The sequence below is a fragment of the Parasteatoda tepidariorum genome, chromosome 5, assembly GCF_982258835.1.
Source record: "Parasteatoda tepidariorum strain Cologne lab strain chromosome 5, Ptep-v5.0, whole genome shotgun sequence".
Lineage (NCBI taxonomy): Eukaryota > Metazoa > Arthropoda > Arachnida > Araneae > Theridiidae > Parasteatoda > Parasteatoda tepidariorum.
The window spans coordinates 118,371,601-118,392,168 of NC_141759.1; the positions used below are offsets into that span (position 1 = coordinate 118,371,601).

General features: G+C 28.4%; 2 protein-coding genes across 1 annotated transcript; both read right to left on the bottom strand.

Moving 5' to 3' along the window:
* The window catches only part of LOC147810084 (uncharacterized), a 391,466-nt gene that overhangs the window by 204,403 nt on the left and 166,495 nt on the right, over positions 1–20,568 (bottom strand).
* LOC147810089 (uncharacterized) lies at positions 1,971–14,321 on the bottom strand. Its single transcript, XM_087164961.1, has 2 exons — positions 7,304–14,321; positions 1,971–7,258 (listed from the first exon to the last, which is right to left on the bottom strand). Exon 1 carries the CDS (start codon positions 10,513–10,515, stop codon positions 9,781–9,783), a length of 735 nt encoding a protein of 244 aa, XP_087021087.1. The 5' UTR covers positions 10,516–14,321; the 3' UTR covers positions 1,971–7,258; positions 7,304–9,780.

Below are 20,568 nucleotides of genomic sequence, written 5' to 3' on the forward strand. Positions count from 1 at the left end.
AACTCTTATTTGAAAACATGACAAATTTAAGTTGACGTAATTGACTACATTTGAAATTAATGACATATGATAAAAAATACGTAAGATATTGGGATAAATAACTGCAAATTAATAATTTATTATTGATGCAAATTTCTGGAAAAATCAGCTGAATCCGTCATTATTTTACTCATAAATACACATTTGCAGTAATGAAAAAGATAAAATTTGGAATTTAAGAAAATGTCATGTCCAACCATTTTGCATGGAATTTCATTTATTTAAAACACTGAAACCTATTGTATGTTTATGATATATTTTCAAGTAATTTACTATAAAAATATTCGAAATGTGTAAGATACACCTCCATAAAATGGCAAATTTTTGACATTGATTATATTTACATTGCAAACACTTCAAGAAAAATAGAGGAAAATACATTTTAAACTTAAAAGAATATAACTGAACTTAGACATTGATATTTGTTTATTAAGATTATCAAAAAACTCATTTTTTCAGTCACCCCCATTTTATTTAGTTTGTTGCCTCTGTTTATAGGCGTGAATGTCATTGAAATTAGCACTCTTTGAATAAATAGTTCGACACTATTATGTGACAACGTTGTGCGGGAGTAGGATCAAAGCTCTTTTTACCAAGCAATAGAGTAAACCAGAACACGCATATCTGTTGTTTCACCAAAATGTCTATCCTGCAGAGTAAATATCAACAACACCACTTGATGGAGCTCAAGTAATGTTGATTGTTGCAATATCGAACAATAATGTCGAGACCTCATGCATGTAAGTCCTGAATAAAATTTCTGCGCATGAGTAGAACAAATGTCACTGGGAGATTTTTCTCACTATGTCACACTAGGAACTGTCTCACTGTGCTACACGGGGAGAAGTCACACTACTATACACGGGGAGAAGTCACACTACTATACACGGGGAGATGTCACATTATTTAGATCATGGTTCAAAAAGGAAGTGAGATAATATCTGTATGGTCAAACTCAGTATAAGTTCCACTAATTGTCCGCTTTTATCTGTTTCCAAATCGTTTTCGAAGAGATTCTTTATCATCAGACGTGTAAGGGGGAAAATATTTCACAAAATAGGAATAATTTTTAGCAAAAATGATCATTTTTTATAGGAATTTTAAATAATAGTTTATATAGTTATTGGCAATATATAACTATAAAAATTGCAAGATGAATAAGGATGATGCAAAGTTCAATCATAGAACAGGTAAGCGATTTTCGTAGTTTCATTTAATATTGCATCTTTCACACAATGTATCTATTTCAGTCTTTATTATTGATCAAAAGAAGAATGAATTTTTGGCATTCATTGTCTTATAGAACAATTAACTGTCCATATACTTGTTGGTATCGTGTAATATGTGTGGAACTGCGTAGCACTTTGCTAAGATGCATGTATCAAATTTGAATTATTTAACAGATCACTAAAAAGGCAGGGAATGTTCATGTCTATCAGTCAACGTTATTTTGCATCGTTAACAACTTTCATGGGATTGCTCTGATCTTATGAGTAACAAGTCTATTTCAGTCTTTATCATTAATAAAAAGGAGACATAAATTCTTGATATTATTTTCTTTTTCCTTTAAAAATATATTATAAAATTCTTTGCTCGCTCTCAGGCGGTATTACTGGTTGTGTGGATTCTACTGTTATCTATTTTGAGCATTTCTAGCTTCCCAATAATTAAAATAAAAAATTTTCTTAGCAGATTCCTAGTTGCATCATTTGTAAATATAGGATATCTTTTTGATAAAGTTCAAAAGCTAATAAAATGGAACGATTCAAAACGTCGTTTGCAATTACTTTTTTTATTCACAGCATACCAAAGGATGACTCAAAAACTTTTTCAAGTTGTTTACGTGCACAAAAATCATTTAGCAAATATCTTCGTTTTTTTGTGGAATCAAATTCGTCAACTTCTTCATGCATAACTGAAATTTGGGATCGTCTAGTTTGTTTGGAGTCGACTAGTTTGTTTAAAAGTAGAGTTTTTTTTTTTTTTTTTTTTTTTTTAAGAAATTTTTTACCACTTAGCCTTTTCTATCTTCTGATTATCAATTACTTCATTTTGTTTCCTTCAAATCTAAACTGAAAATGCTAATGTCTTAGTTGTCAAAACTTCATTTTGGAGATTGTTTTCTGCCTTATAAACTCTTTTAAAATTACTTATCATCAATAGGGAAATTCCCAGTACTTTATAAGGCATATTCTGTAAAAACGTTGTATTTTCCACTCATCAAAAATAAGTTGGTCTTCAAAAATATTTTGACATATTCTTTTGGTTAATTTTTGTAAGATTCATCTACCTTTTTGAATTTATCATTCAAGACTTGAACTTGTAGTTTATTCAAACAACTTCGCATTTTATCAGAAAAACACAAGAAACTGTAAACATTTGCTAGTTGGCAGCAACATAGTCTGTAAAGTTCTCGGAAACCAGTTTTTTAAGCATATCAGTTCAATTCTTTATTTTTCATCAGTTTTCAGCTAATTTGTAATCGGCATCATCCTAATCTTTTGGAATATGATAGTATTTATTTTTATAAATACAGGTAAATATTCTGCATTAGGAATGATATCTTTGAAACTTAAATATTTTCATTGTATCTTGTTTAATTAAACTTCTTTCAAATTGTAACGTTTCCTGACAATTAGAATTTTTTTCTTCTTTTTTTTTTGCAACCTGCTTTTGTTCTTGCATTTCAGAATTTCCTGTTCAGACATGTTTGACCTTGAGATCATCTTTTTCAAGAAGTTGTCAATTTCATGCTCCCTTCCTAAATTCTACATATTTTGATTCGAGATATAAGTCACACTATTTATAATTTATTACATTTTTGATTATCACACTCATTGCTGGATTTTAGTTCTCCTAATAATTCCTCGTCATACGGATCGTAGGTTGACATCCTCTGTACAAAGTTACATTTTTATTTAATATCCATAACTCAATGGCCCAGCTAAACTGCTATTAATTTTAAAAAATGCCATATTTGCAAGGGGGTGATCCTGAATTTCATGCAATTTTGTTTTTCATAAAAGTTTATGGAAAAGAAAAAATATAGATTGTGGTTTATAATAAAAATCAGTGAGACTATTTTTAACTATAACATTTAAAATACAATAATTTTTTTATATTATTTTCAATTCAGAAAATATTTCCATTCTCAAATATACAGTTACAAAAAAGTTAGCTTTTTAAAATAATATATCTTAAAAAATATGTTTAGTGATCTGACAACCAATGCAATCAAAAATTTTTTTTCTTAAATTTACAGCATAAACACGTGCTTTTAAGCTTGACAATGTACAGAAAAAAGTTAAAAAAAAGCAAGTTTTCTTTAAAAAAAGCAAGTTTTTTAATAAGATTAAAAAATCTAATTATATATTAAAATTAATTACTGAAGTTAACATAATATTCACAGACAATTATTTACCAATAAAACTCTTCAAATAACAGTAAACTTGACGAATATAACAGTACATGACTAGTTCGCAATTAAACAATCAGAAAAATAATTTGTTGATATGAAAATCCCTGTTTTCTGACTAAAAAGTTTTAGAGTTAATAATAAGGCTTCTTAACAAGCAAGTTGCATTTTTGTAACGTTTTTTTAAGCATTGTATGGTTTTATTTTACTTATATTGAATATATCCTTTGTCATTAAAATCATAAAAAAGGTATGCATGAAAAGTGGAAATGATACGTTAATAAATAAAAGTAAAGTATAAAGATTAGTTTCAGATTACTTTTTTTTTCAACTCGATTTTTTTTTTTTTTTTTTGCATTTACTAATAGACGCACATAATCTGAAAACATTTTAGATAAAGATTTAAGTACATGTATAAACATTTTAAAACTGATATTTCTTATTCATTAGAATTTGAAATTATTAACAACTCCGTAAATTCAATTTTTAATAAATGAACTTATTTATATATGCTTGAAATTGAATCATTAAAAATGACACTTTGCTTCTTTTAATTGATATTTTAGTAGTAATAAGAAAACGCTGCTACATATTTCGATCCGTTAATAGAATCTAAATGCAAATCTCGGCTCCATAGCAGTATTTAATTAAATTTCTTATCCTAACCCACACAGAATACAGGGCAGGAATAAAATTTCCTCAGAGGATATATGGATCATTATTTTACAGTTCCATAACTCTCACGCTAACAGCGCAAGATTTTTTTCAAAACTATCTCCATCGAAGATACTGTAGCTAGCTATTTAACTTCGTAACTGCCCTAGTCTCCTTTGTTGAGTTCATAATAGCTGACATAGAATATGTTAAGTTTTATATTTATAGCAATTGACTGCTCTTCAGTTTGCAAAAAATCATTAATCACAGTTGCGGCTGATATACAGAAAGCGACAAAACATTTTCTGCCACACCTTGTACAAATTGCTTCGCATCGTGAAGAAATTTTTCTGCGAAGACAGAAATTTTGAATATTCAATAGATAAACCATTGAATACTAAGTATTGATTATATTCAATATTCAATAGGTAAAATTGTAGGGCGTATTTATCACAAAGCGTAAAGTTAAAGGTTGAATTTTTAATTTGATTAAAGCCCACTACAAATACAATCAAAAAATTCTTCTAAAAATAATTCAAAACTTTCATGACTTCCATAACTAATTAGGGCTAAATATCAATGTGTATTTTAATCATCGTACTGTTTTGGTTTTTAACCTTTTATTTACTTTTAAACCTTAATTTTTAGACAGAAATAAATAAAAATGTAATTAAAAAATTTTAGTGCATTTAATGCATTTTTTTAATATTATGAAAACTTTGCACACATAAAAATCGAAACAAAAATTTGAAAATTTTTAGTAAATGATTCTTTCAGTTAAAATATTTCAATAGAAATAGTTCAAAATTTCATTTAAGTTCAGCTCAACAAATTGAAGTTACATAATTATTTTAATAGACTTTACACTTGGAGGGATTTGATAATTCTTTGACTGGCTTCAAGTCGTTAGAACGATAGTTGCAACGAGAGGTAGCTTCGCCCTGTTTCATAAAGAATTTTATTGATTTCATAGTAAATATTTAAGACAAGAAAATAACAGGTTCAACTTTGTAAAAACGTCCTTTAAATATCAACTTATGATGCTGCCGATTATAGTTAAATATTGAGTCGAAGCTCCGAATAGAAATATTCACGAGTCTTTGGTTTGATTCAATGTTTTTGAGGATTCTATTAATTGATTCGAATCTATTACTTTAAAGATACTCAAAAATTGAAAAAAATTTGGTTTTCTTCGAATGATTTAAATTTATTCTTACAAACTCTACTCTGTATTTAAAATTTAATTCGTAAAAATATAACTTTTTTCTGGAGGTTTTCAACAATTCCGAAATTAAAATATAATATCAAGTTATCACTCAAGTTATAAAAAAGTAATGCATGAAAAAGTATGAAGCACTGATGCAAAGATTTAACTTTCTTTAATTTAACAAAATGATTCAGTTAAAAAAGTTTTTAAAAAATTATTATATTTTACAAATAGCCTATAATTAAACAAAAAAAAAGATATTGAAAATTAGAAACTTTAAATGTAACGAATGACATTAAGGTAATTAGAAAAAATTGTCTATGTTTATAGATAAATAAAATGATGTGAACAATTTTTCAATAAATAGAACACTAAAAACAAAAAAGCATACATAATATTAATTTGTTAACTTTTCTAGATAAATAGTACAACAAATTTTAAGTACATATTATCCAAAACATAAAACATACATTTGCACAAAAATATTATACAAAATACTATTACCACAGTTTGCTTTCCTTAATTTTTTTTTATATTTTCATTTTCTTTTTTTTTCTTTTCTTTTTTCATATTTTTAATATTATATTTTTTCTTTTTTTCTCCTTTTTTCTTCTTTTTTTTTTATTTTTTTTTTTTTATTTTTCTGTATTTTTTTTATTTTTTTTTTTATTTTTTCTGTATTTTCTTTTTTTATATATTTTTCAAATTTTTTTATATTTTTTTATTTTATATTTTTTTAAATATTTTTTTTTTTTTAATATTTCGTATTTTCTATATTTTTTAATTTTTTTTTTTTTTTTTTTTTTTTTTTTTTTTTTTTTTTTTAAGCAAACTGTTAGATTGTTTACATAATACATAGGTTCAAAAGATTACAATCAAGTAAGCATTGGATTTGCAAGTGTTTCATGGAGGCTTAAATTGGTTGGATGTATGTTATATATAATGTCGAATTGGATTTTTTAAGTAATTGTTTAATAGATCACTTTATACCCCCTTTTTTACGATGGGGGGGGGGATTTTTTTTTAATGACAAGATTTATAAATAAATGAATTAAATAAGTATATAAACATGAATAAACAAATGAATTAAATTAAATAGCTTTCACATGCCCAAGAAAAACCATTCAAACCGAAAATAATTTCTCAAAAAAAAATCACATTTAAAGAAATAAAAAAAAAAATTAAAATTTGGAATAAAAAATTTTATACCCCATCTTTTTAATTTGTTACGATGGGGAGAAGTGGATTTTCTTGATGGCAAGAATTAACTATAAATAAATTAATTAAACAAATATAAAATCTTTCAAAACACTGCAGAAAATCCATTTAGTCCGAAAAAACTTTTTTTTAAAAATTCACATTTAATGAAATAATAAAAAAATAATAATTTGGAAAATAAAAAACTTTATACCCCATCTTTTTTTTTGCTGCGATGAGGGCAAATGGATTTTCTTTTGTTTAAATTGATTAAAACTATAAAACATTTAAGATATATAATGATCTAACTGACTGCAGATTTTAAACTAAGACTAAATGAGAAAATTGAGCTATACATTTCTTAAAATGTTTATCTATCAACATAATTCATTTTTAAAAATAAAGTTATTTTGCAGCTAAAAGAATAATGTTTATATATTACTTATCAAAATTAGAATACTACAGATGAAGTATGCATGTAAATTAACAATGAACGATAAAATACTTTTAGAACAAGCCTCCATAAAAACAGCAAAGCAAGTTTAACAAAGTTTTCATCTTACTTACATAAAAACGATTCAAGAAAAATTCTCAAATAATCACAAGCTTTTAAAACAAATAGGAACATAATGAATGAACTAAAACATCCTTCTTGAGTAAGTTTGTTTATTTTTAATCACCCCCATTTCCTTGTTTCTGTTATTCGATGTTCTACACTATTATTTAGCTTAAATAGGTAATAAAAACTTAAGTTATACGTTAGTCGAGTCAAAGCTGCTTTTAAGTTATACGTTAAGTTATACGTTAGTCGAGTCAAAGCTAAGAAAGGACAATCGAAAGACTTGTCGCCCATTTTGTGCACAGTATGCACAGTTTCAGTATTAATTCTTGACAGTTATTTTCTCTACGGAATTGTTAAGCAGCTGTCCATAAACTTGTTGATATGGTGTAATGTATGCATCAGAACTGAGTGTCATTTTACTGTTGGGATACATCAAATTTAAATGAAGAAATAGTCCAGTTACTGAACAGATATGTGATCTTGTTTCCCATTAGTCCACTTTTTTCATATACTTCCCAGTTTTCACACCAAGTTGATTCGTCTTCTTTTTCTTGGGCACTACAGCCTATGGCAGGCCAAGGCTGTCCCAATAAGTTTTGCCATCTTAACATATTCTGTGCCATGGTCTTCCAGTTAGTTATTCCTTTTATCTTTAGGTCCCTCTCAACTGCGTCCAGCCACCTAGTCGGTGGACGACCCCTTTTTCTTGTACCTTCTGGTTTAAAAAAAGTTTCTTTTTTAAACCAGGTTGAAAAAAGGTTGGTAAATTTGGTTAAAAAAGTTTTTTTAAACTTTTTTGCGGGGTTTTGGTCTTTAGATCTATAAAGGTGTCCCAGACATCGAATACGATTGGCCTGAATAACATGAACTATGCCTGGTTGTTTATACTTTTTATATAACTCATGATTGTAAAGGGTGCACCATTTGTTATTCTCATAGACTGCACCAAATATTCTTCTTAGTATCCCTCTCTCAAATATTAGCAATTTGTTCTCTTTTTTATTAAGAGTCCAGCACTCACTACCATATAGGATCACAGGCCGTAGGAGTGTTTTGTATATGTTAATTTTTGTCTTTTAAGAAATTCACTTTTTAGTTGGCGTTTTGAACCAAAGTAGCACTTGTTTGCCATTGCTAAACGGCTATTGATTTCAGTATTTGTGACATTTTTGCAGGTAACAGTAGTCCCAAAATATTTAAATTCATCAACAGTTTCAAAGTCATAATCATTCACATGAAAGGGCATTCATTGCCTTAGCGAGCCCTCTGTTTGTATCCATGTGTTTAGTTCTGTCAGCATTAATGATTAGTAGTCCCATTTCACTAGCTGCTACTTCAAGAGCTTTGGAGTTCTCCACTACTGATTGTCTAGATCTTCCTATAATATCAAGATCATCTGCATAAGCAAGAATTTGTGTTGATCTTTGAAAGATACTGCCTCTTACATTGATTTCAGATGCTCTGATTTACTTTTTCAAGTGCGATATTAAATAAAAGGCAGACAAGTGTATGCCCCTGCCTCAGACCACCATCAGTGTAGAAGAGCTCGGAGAGTTAATTTTGCAACTTACGTCTGCACTTGACTCTTCTGAGTGTTGCCTTTGTCAAGTTAATAGGGGGAATACCAAATTCCTCCATTGCTTCATACAACTTATTTCTCTTGATACTGTCGTATGCTGCCTTAAAGTCAATAAAAATAGGAAAAGTCTCAATATTAAATTCGTTTGTCTTCTCAATAATTTGTCTTAAAACTTGTATTAAATCGGTTGTAGATTTTTCTCTTTGTAAACCACACTGTTAACTTCCAACCACCTTCTCCACGTGTGGTAAAAGTCTTTTATATAATACATTGGAGAAAATCTTGTATGCTGTATTCAAGAAGGTGATCCCACTATAACTTTTACAATCCATCAAATCTCCCTTTTTGTAGATTAAGCAGATAAAACCATCATCCCATTCAATGGGCATCTGCTCCATGCTGGAATGCTGGAAATAGGTGTTATCTCGGCATTAAGCACGAAGCGCTTCTAACCGATTCATCGAATCTAGTAAGTCCTAAATTATAATGTCCTAAGTTCACAAGATATTTGTAAGATATCTACACAATATAAGTCCATTGCAGATGTTGGGCCTGCGTTGCACTGAAGAAAATCATCATTGGGATGGGGTATTCCCCTGAAGAAGTGTCTGAAGAAGGCTGAGTGCCACCTGATTTCTCAAAAGTTCTTGTAACTCTTTCATTAGAGTAACCAAACGATGAGCTGAGGTAGCTGTAGTTGAGGCTTTGTTGTTGAATCTTTTTCTCCTGGGGCCTGACCTCGCACCCAGAGAAATTCGAGGTATGATCCTTACTGCAATTGCAGCAGGTAGGAGGAGTGTGCTTGCTTTTTTTTGCACTGGAATGAGTAGTTTTCTCCGGCAGACTTCATACATCTTGTATCGGAAGGGCAGGTACGCTGAGAGTGTCCGAAGCCGTGACATCTAAAACACTGTATCGGCCCCCGGCCGCCATGAAATTTCTCTACACAAATCGGAAAGTCCTTAATGAATTCGATATGGTAGATCTTCATGTAGTTCTCGATCTCTGGTATGATGATGAGGAACAGTGGGAATGGCCTATAGGCCCCGCCCACTTTCTTTTTGAACTGAACAACTTTCAGTATTTCTAAATTCTGTTTCCCTAATTCAAGGGAAATATTGTCCGTACTAAAGTCCGTACAAAGGAAGCCCTCGGATGAGAACTTTTAGGTTCTTGGGAGGTTGAGCTTTATGAACATTTGTGGATGGCTCTGGGACTTTTTCTGTGCTCTCCTCCGGAGTTTCCATCGGGACTGGAGTCGGTTTCACTGGCGAATTTAGAGGGTCAGAGGAACAGTTAGTATGCTTTGTTGAGTCTACATTAGTTGAGTTCTTCTTATTATTCCTCTTTCTCTTTTTGATAGGTGGTTCCTTAGGATTTTCAGTCTGGGGTTTTGTCTCAGAGGCCGAAGGCTCCTCACAGGGTTCCAAGTATTGGTCAGGTTCAGTAGCATTGGTTGTGACCAATTTCTCAGTTGTTTGAGCTATGGGAACTGGAGCGGGAACTGGGTCTTCTTTCTTTGCTAATTCCATTTCCTCCTGTTTCTGCCTGCTTAATCTGTACATGATGTAGTGGGCAATTTCACTCCTTTGAGTGATGTAACGTCGATGAGATCTATCAAAAGTAGGATACTTTCTGTAGAAATATCGGAAAGAGTCATCAATTTTGTACAGTTCCTCTAAGGGAAACTGTAGGTAGAAGGCTTCAGTTTCAGACTTCTCTAAGTTTCCGGGAGAATTATATTGCGGGGGAATCCCGCAGTTAGCAAGTATATCATCTAACGATGACTCATCAAATGGCAGTACTTGAGAGCGGCCGGAAGGGAAAACCTTTCCGCAGTGCGCTGTTTTGTGATACGGCATTGGCCGATCAGAGAAAAAACACGTCCTCACTAGTCAAAGGCTTGAGTACTCTTCCAAATTGGTTATGTGCAGATTAAAGCAACATCAACACTTTAGATACTCTCCTCCTTTTTTATTTAAAATCAATGCCAATCCACTTTCTTTAAAAGATAGAAAGGAATTTTCCTACCATTTTCGCTGAAAATTTTTTTTTTTAATCCATGTGTAACGAAAATTTAAGCTCTGGTAGATATCTCTTTAAGAACTATTTTACCATACACGCTTCTGAAACTACAAATAATCAGTTACTTCATTTTGTTTCATTTAACCTGTGTTTACTAATAATTTCGCTTTCAATTTTTTTTTTTTTTTTTGCGAGTTAGTTACTGGCACATATGCTTAGAATAGCTTGACATTTGAGATTGAAGTTTCAATTTTCAGGGCAAATTCTGTGCGAATGTTGTCAATTTTTTTTTTTTTTTTTTTTTTTTTTTTTTTTTTTTTTTTTTTTTTTGCGAGTTAGTTACTGGCACATATGCTTAGAATAGCTTGACATTTGAGATTGAAGTTTCAATTTTCAGGGCAAATTCTGTGCGAATGTTGTATTTTTTTCTTCAAAAGTAAGTTGGTCAACAATTTTTTGACATCGTAGCATGTAAGATTGTTTGATCACTATCATTAGAGCCTTGAAATTGAAGCTTGTCTCATCATTTTTGTTTTTTATGAGCCAAAATGCATAAATTTGAACTGGTTACTAAAAAATGGTTCCTTAAGTCCTAATGAACTGATCGTTTAAGCTAATCAGTTTAGCTTCTTAGAAATAAGATTTTTGACAGTTTGTATCAGGCTTCCTCATAACCTTTTGTTGATATCACTCGTTATTTTAAAACGAATCACAAGCCCAGATTTTCGAGCTATTCCTAAGAATTGAGAAGTGTTCAAAGTGTTCTCTGAAGTGTTCAAAGCTCAATTTAAACAATTTGAGTAAACTGCTTTTTTGTAAGCGCAATCATTGAGCCTTATCTGACAATATCTGACAATTTAGATGGCCTAATAGATTTAAGTTGTCAAATAATTACAATCCATATAACATGCTTACAGTTTTTGTAACATTTCTCGATTTTCGAATGGTGAATGCTGTATTTGAAGCTTTCAAATCTTTCCTCTAAAACTTATTTAACTAAGTTACTTTCTAGCTGTTTATATTCCAGAACGTTTGGATTTTCGATTTCTTTTTCTTTTATTTTTACGTCAATTCAGTTCTCAGAGATTCAATATTTCCAGTTGATTCTGCATATCTTTTAACACACTGTTCAAGAAGCTACTCAAATTCGAGCTCTCATTCAGCGAGTTTACGAACATAGTTTGCACTATTCTTGGAATTCCAAACGTTTGATCGGAGTATGAAGTAGTTTTAAAAAACAGTAAAAATAGTTTGTTTCTTAAAAAAAATCCAGCTTATTGACCCAACTCAGTGTCTTTAACTTTTTAATCAGTGTGAGGGGGGGGGTGATTATGACATTCGAAGGAAAGTTTCATTTTTCTGAAAATGTCTGTTTCAAGTATTTCCTATTGTATCTAGTTTTGTAAAACGTTTTGTAATCTTTTACTTATAATACACAATACAATTAAAATATATGCTCTTTTAACTAAAATATTTATAACTACATTCAAATATACACTTGTAAATAAAATTAGCTTTTAAAAATAACATCATAAAGAAAAAAGTTTTAGAGATCAAAAAATTACTAATAACCAGTATAAACAAATACATTTGAAACAAAAATTAACACGATTTTAAAGCTTGATATATTTTTCAAAGTTCAGGCATTGTTTAATAATAATAATTCGTTAAGCTCATAAAGCTACGGTCTAATCCTAGAAATGAAAAAGTTACTTTGGAAAAATGAATTTTCTAGAGAAATTTTTAAGTAAATTAAATAAAGATCATTCTGAATTTAAAAATAATCAAAAAAAGCTTTTAAACATGCAAAACAACTCATCGTTAAAACGAGAAATTCATTAATTTTTATTTGGGTAAAAAGTAAAAGTTAAAAAAGTTTAGAGCTAGCAAAAGATAAATATTATTAAAAGTTTATAAAAGAACAGTTTATTTATCTATAAACATAAACTACGCCTTTGTAATTTTTAAGAAAATGCAATATGCTTAAAACTATTTAAAGAAAAAATTGAAGGAAAAAAATCATTTAGATTATAATAAATCTTTGCATCGGTGTTTTTACTTTTGTAACATTTTTATATATGAAACAAACAAGAAATGAAACTCGAGTTCTAAATATTGAGTGACAATACAAGCTCTTAAATTTTTGAAATAGAATTTTGACACACATGTCGGCAATGCTGGCATGCTTTGTCGGTATTGCTATAATGAACTGTATCATACATTGTATTAAGAGGACGTTATGAGGATACATTTGAAACCCGATCTAACCCTAACAAAAAAGAAATATTTTCTATTTATTTTTTATCTGAAAAGAATTACTCGGGGCGAAGATTCATATAAAGCATCTGAATTAAAATGAAAATTCTTAAAAGAGTTTGCTTTTTAAAGTAAAAAGCAGATTTACAAAACTTTCAAAGTCTTGTAAAAATAATCACATTTTTTAAAAATTTTCCTTATACCTCGATCGATGCACACGTTCACGAACGAGAAGCCATCAAAAAATATCCAAAATTTACCCACTACAAATTGATGCTTCGTTTTTTTTTGAAAAAATTTCAAAATAGTATCTTTCCTTTAAAAAAGGGGGGTATTTGAGATGTTTTAGAGGTATAAAATATTTTCAAACTATGAAGCAAAACTCACATTTACAAAGATTTGCCATTTTAAACTGCGTATTGCCGTTCTATAACTTTTTCTTATAATTAAGAAAGCTACTAAGTTTAAAACACATATCGAAATAAAAGTCTTACTGATCGTGTATAATAAAACGTTTCCCGACAAAGACTTTGATCATAGATGATTGGTGCAACTGAGAACAGACGTTTTTAAAAAGACTGCTGCAATCGATTAGAAACTGGCAGAAAATGTTTTCGCTTTTTGTTAAACCACCTTACACTGTCAAAACTTTTCATTACGGCGCTTTACTAACGTTATCTTGCTGGAAAAGATTTCTATTAATTTCTATTTAATAACAGAAATCCCTTGTATCAAACTTCATTAAAGATTGATAACACCAAAATTTTTTTTTCGTGAAGTAAAGAAAATCTTAAATAAAATAAAAAAGTATTTTTTGTAAAATAAAAAAAATATATGAAATCTCTAAAATAAATTGCTTTTCCCACATATCTGGAATACTAAGGTGAATTTCAAGCATTTATAAAACAAGCAAGGGCTAAGAAATTCTTAATTTGTGTGTTATGCACACGGATAGCTACGAATCTTGTTCAATTTTAAACATCAAATTAAGAAATAACATTTTGGGAACAGCAATCTAGATACAAATTTAGTTATATTTTGAAACAATGCATTTATAATTATTGATAACATCAACAAATTTGGTTGCAGATTACATGGAATCACTAACTTATTACTTCTCTGGTAGTTCATGGTTGTAGAAATGTTTGAATTTTTTCACAAGATTCAGATAATTTAGGTTTAAGTAAATTATAAGTTTTTAATGAAATGACTTCTTGATAATTTTAATTAATATAAAGGTTACGGGGATTTCTTAGTTTCTTTTAGAGATTTGATATCACATTTCCGTCAACTTTTTACTCCATTTCTTCAAGTTTTGAGACGACTAATCATGTACTGATACATTCAAAGAATATTTAGTTTCATAAAACTGCTTCAAAAGAGTAATTTTTTTAATTAAAAAAGTGTCGTTAAAGTAAAGAGAAAAGAAACAGTAAAACTAACTTTTTTTTTTTAAAAAAAATTGCTCAAAATTTGACAATTTTCCAAATGATCTGTAATTCCAAATTTTCCAAATGTTCAGAAAAATTGCTCGAGGATTTAAAAAAAATTTTTGTTTTAAATTCAAATTTTTTTTCTTTAATAAACCTTTGCATGAGTCACTTTTTTCCTAACATTTTTCTTTGTACTTCATTCAACAAGCACTAAAATTTACGTAATAAGTTACAAGTTACTTAATATAAGTTAATGCGCTAATAATTTCTGAAAAATTTTTGAGACAAATTTACACTTCTAAGCAAATTCATTTCAAAATTTGAAAAATATGTCACCACTTTATCAACAGTGTTCTATTAAGAGGACGTTACGTGGATGCAGTTGAAACTCATTAACTCATTATAAACCTTTCAAAAAATAAATATTTTCTTATTTTTTTTATCTTAAGAGAATTACTCGGGGCGAAACATTCCGCTCAGAAAAAACAACGGAAACAAAATAAATAAAAAATAATTCTTAAAAAGAGTTATGCTTTTTTAATTTAAAACGCGGGTTTACAAAACTTTCAAAGTCTTTTAAAAATAATGAAATTTAGTAAAAATTTTATATACCTCGATCGATACAAACGTTAACAAACGGGAAGCCGATGAAAAATTATGAATATCCAAAACCTTCCAACTACTCACTACAAAGTGATACTTCGTTTTTATTTTAAGAAAACATGTGAAAACATGATAAGATCTCAATTTAAAAAGATCAGCGGAACCATTAAAATCCAATCTATTCATTAAAAAAATATATTTACTTAAAATAATTCATAAGAAAAATACATAATTGCAAAGATATCGCAAAGAGATGCATAAAAACACTCAAACTCATACGTAAATTGAGTATGGTTAGATATGACATTCCTTATCACGAGCTATAGGAAGATTTCTTCAATAAGTTTTAAAAGCTACACCAATATATTTGAAAATCATTTTGTGACAGGAAAGGAGGTTTTTCGCTAACGATCGTTTTAATATTAAGGTAACCATTTAGCACAGTGTGCAACAGAAAAATAGCTAATATTATCTTTGGCATTCTATTAATAAAATAATTAATTCGGTTCACAGGATTGCTAAAATGTACAACAAAATTGCACATTTTCATGAGCTTTGCCATTTGAAATTGTTCATATTTTATTTTTATAACTACTAATAATACACTACTAAAGTTTAAAACACATTAAATAACAGAGAACTCGTACTATACAAATATCATCTTATAATAGAAAATTTTATCTGACAAAAACAGCCTGTTGCTGTGAATTAGAGGCTAAAGATATCTTCTTAGGGCAGAAAATGTTTTTGTCTCTTTTGTCATCATGAAATTCCGAAATAATTTTGCCACAAATTTTTATTATGGAGCTTTAAACAGCATTTCTCATGAATATGTAAATAAATGTTATATTGTGCGTCCGTGCGCAATTACTGTTTTACAAACCAAATGAAAAGGAATTAAGAATTATTGACGTCTATGAAGTTTTCCGCATAGTTTCAAACATTTAATATATGATCAATTGGAACTGCGGATATAGCTGAGAACATTAATAATTATTTAATATAATACCATGCTACTTATTTCTTTCCAAAAGCCATAATTCTAATTTCAAAATTCTTCTGGAAATGACATTTACCTTGTTAATCACTTTTTGGTACAATTAATATTATTCAAAATAGTTTTGCTTCATTATTGAGTAAGTTTGATAAAAAAATATTTAAAGCAGCTAAATTTTCACATTTCTTAAGATATAAGGAATCTAAGTTAATTTTACAAGGGAAAAAACATACTAAATTATTAAAGTTTGATTAGTTTCATTTTTCTATGATGAAATTCATGTCCTGAAGAAACGCATATGTGTGATGAACAGGAAGATATTGAAATTGTTAAATTTTATGCATAAGTTATGAAATATTTTGAGACATAGCTACACGTCTAAGGTAATAAATTAAATTACTTTTTAAAACATTTCATTTGTTACTTTTTTTAGCATTAGTTGCACAGAACATAGAGTTATCAACATATTTTCCATCTTTTAAAACAAATAAAAAAAATAACTAATACTTCTTTCGTAGCTTATGGTTGTCGAATTGATGCTTTCACGAAATTTATTTAGTTCGTGTTTCGGTTTTTTCCACAAAAGCATTTAATTAAAAGAAATATTAAAAACTAAAGAAAGGTAACAGCAATTTTTTAGAAATCATTGCCTGATTTATTTCCCAAATCATCTTCACACTTATGACGTTTTTCCATTCCGAGACGACTAATCATTTACTGATTGTTTAAATCAATTCATGGTTTTTCCCAATAGAGTTTAAAACTACTTGGTTATCCTCTATCTAACGTAGAAAGTTAAGACTAAGCGTGTAAAGAACTGATATTTGCTCAGAACCACCAGAAACAAAAAATTTCTAATCGACACAATGTAAAGTATTCGGAATCTCAATGTTATTCATTTTTTACTTACTTTCAAAAATTCATCTTAACTATTCATGCAAAAGTAATGCTAAAATAACAATACAGTGCTTAGATAAGTTATATTTCATGGCTGTAGGAAGCTGTATTAGGTTGTTTGTAGGTGTTATTAATGCTATCTAAACAGTTATTTGTTTGATAAAAAGTTAGTTTTCATGATGGAAAGAAGCACTGATATTAGAATAATTTTCTGCAACAGGTAAAAAATAAAGCGATACTGTTATGAATTATAGTTTGTTTAATCTTTAATTTTGATCTAGTTCATAAAAGGAAGTTGCTGTGGTAACGGTTTGTTTTGCTTTTTTTTAAGAACTTGTTTGTTATTTTTTGTGTAGAAGAAACAAAATCACCTTTAGTTTATAAATATTTATATTTACGCCATTTTTTTCGAGTTTTATTGAGGAAGCTAGTATTTAATATTATATTAAAGTGAGGAAGCCATATTTTTTAAATTTTAAAATGCTACTCAAAATTAATATTTATGCTAGAAATTATTTATGTTTGTATTTGAGAACAGAAATCTTGCTTAAATCAATAATCTAAAATCAAGGAAATATTTTTAGTACTTCAAAAAGAAACCAATATGAATTAAAAAAAATTACGCATAAGAATTGAAATTTTATAATTTATGAAATTTTATAATTTTTTTAAGTCAGAATATTAGATATAAATTTCTTTTTTAATTATCAGAAAAATATTTAAAATATAGAAAGCTTTTAACAATGACAATATGGAAATTGTCCCTTTCTATTTTTGAGAAAATTCTCATGTCTTAATTTTTTTTTGAAAAAAAAAAAGGACTTTTTATGATGCATTAGAGGGAAATCGATGCATGTCTTAAAACTATTAACATAAAGAGAAAGATTTGAGAATTTTATGGTTGGGTGAGATATACTTAGGAACGGGTATAAAAGACTTATACAGCTTAACCAGAAGAAATACAAGTTAATAGATTCAAATGGTGCACAAAAATAAGTCTGACGCAAAAATAAATGGAAAAACAAACAAAATAAAATAAAACTAAGATATTTCGTGTTCTAGAAATTCGTATTAGCTTACAGCAAATAACTACTTATTAACAATGTTTTCAGGAGGGAGGGGGAGATAATACCTCCTAGGGCACACCTAGTTGATTGTGGTACCAATGCGAAAACGATGTGAATTTATGAGCATCGATAAGCATAAGTGAAAATAAAGAGTTTGCCTTTCTATAGTTATAAAAATAGCAATAGTGAAAGTTTATACAGTCACATGAAACCAGTGTTGTCGTATGGCAACGTAAATCTTAAGGAAAAACTGATTTCAATCATAGAAAATTTAGATTACTGTGAAAGAATTTTTTTTTTTTAATTTAAATCAATGCGAAGTAGTATAAAAATTAGAAAAATTATCTTAATTGGAGCGAAAAAATAGAGCGTATCTAAAAAATTTTCTGCGACAATTTAAATTTTTTGTGCTTTTAATAAATTTCGGTTGACAAACTAAAGCCGTTAAAATACTATAAACTGTGACCTTCACTTATTATACTTAGCAAAAAGTTTTCTGTAAAGCTTATGCTGCATTTTATATGATGATTAATAGTAAATAATAAACCAGCTGAAATTGCCAATATGCTATAGAAATGCATTTTTTAAATAAATTTTCAAAACTTTTATTAATTTATCAAATAACTAAAAATATATACTTTTATTTAACATAAAAATGATTTTTAAGAAATTTTCTAACCGCCTTTTTAGCTTTAAAGTAATTTTTAAGTGTTTAAACTAATTTTACATCATTCAGTTAAATGAAATAAACACAAATATAAATGTAATTTGAATATAATACATATATAATCATAATGAAAAAAGTACCCGCATAAAGTATTCAATATTGTAATCTATTGCTCCTGATTCAAACTCTCAAGTTTACATTTAAATGAGGACTTGCATTTTTTGTCTTTTTTAACTACTATACTTTCAGCACGATGTTGAAACGAAATTTGATATTTTTTAGAAAAAATAAAGGTAACTAACACTTTTTACTAAATAATGCCTGATCAAATCTGCAACCCTCGTTATTTGTGATATTTTCTGACGGATTTGCAATCATGAAAACTTATTTTTGTAGAAACTATAAAAAATGACTCCTACAAAAAAATTAGATTTCACATTCAAATAATATTTTCTAACAAGTTTGAAAATGTTTTTTCCACTTTTTTTTAAATAAAAGTCAACCGAATTAATATCGCTCTAACGACCGGACGGTTTCTTAGTTTTCTTTTAAATGTAGCCAAATGTGTATTAATAATTAGGAATTATCCCATAAACGTGAGTTTATATGAATATCTACTAGGAGTTCATATCTTCTAAACTAAGTTCAAAATATGAAAAGATAAGGAGTTGACATCACTACAAATCAATTACATGAATAAATTGATAAGTTGAATGTATAGTTTAATAGTAAACGGCGCAAGGAAGTTGCTACGGATCTAATCACTAACTTTATTAAGTAATCAATGCAACAAAATCAAACAGTTTTAAAAACCAAGTCTTGAACAAAAAAAAAGGAGGGAACGATTACTATTCTACGTCTGAGTCTGTAAAGTTGTAGATACTTAAATTCTATCAAATTTTGCAATAGAAAATAACAAATTTGTTTTCAGCTAATTTTCAAGTTCTGATAGAGCTTTCATAATGAAATATTTCATAAGGGCTTATGATTACATTCTGGAAAGAATGTGTAATAAAATAAACAGTGCGTTTTTAAAAGGAAACGTTTAACTTAAACTGAAATGTTTCATGCATTAGATTTTGTCACAGTGGTCGGAATTAACTTTCGTTGAATAAATTTAATGTGTAAACAATAAGGAAAAAAAAACTCCTTAAAAAAGCACTTCAAGCACTTTTAGAAAAATATCATTTAACTTTCAGATATCTCCAAAGCCTATCAAGGTAAATGAATAAATGTTCAATTCTTTGGATCATTGTCGAGGTCGCTGAAAGCTGACAAAAATGACCAAGATTGAAATAAAGGGCGTTTTTATTTGAGAAGGTTACTGTCTTTAGCCTTTAAAGATTAATAATGATTCTTCTTTAATTAATATTTCGAATATTAATTAATAACAATTCTTCTATCAGCGGCATAAAATTGAAAGCATTATTTTCTGACAGTATTGCGCAGAAAATAATATTCAGGAGATAAATACCAGGTAAAAAATATACCTAGTTATGTCAAAAAATAATATAAATATTAACATTACTAAAGAACTTTTTGGTTGCTCATCATTTGATTTTATTTGTCTTTCTAGTAAAATATATTATAGAAACAAAATTCAGTGACAAGTATAAATATGCAATCATAAATAATTAAGCAGTTGCTTATGATGAATAGAATTCTAAATATTACAAGTTTATTGTAATTCATCATTAATTTTTTGCTTATAGAGAGAAAAAAAAAGCTGTCAAGTTATTAATTAAGTAATGAGAAAATTTAATTTTAAAAACATTGTCAGCAAACTGTGCAAATCAGAAACTTCTGTTTAGAAAAAAATTTTCTTAACAACAGAGAAATATTTCTGCTGTTTACTATAAACTTTTATTCGCATTATTAGAGGTCATATTAGAAAATAAACTATCTCATAAGTTTAATAACAGTTTGAAATTTTTTATTTGGTAATTTTTCAGACAGCATTCACCCGCAAC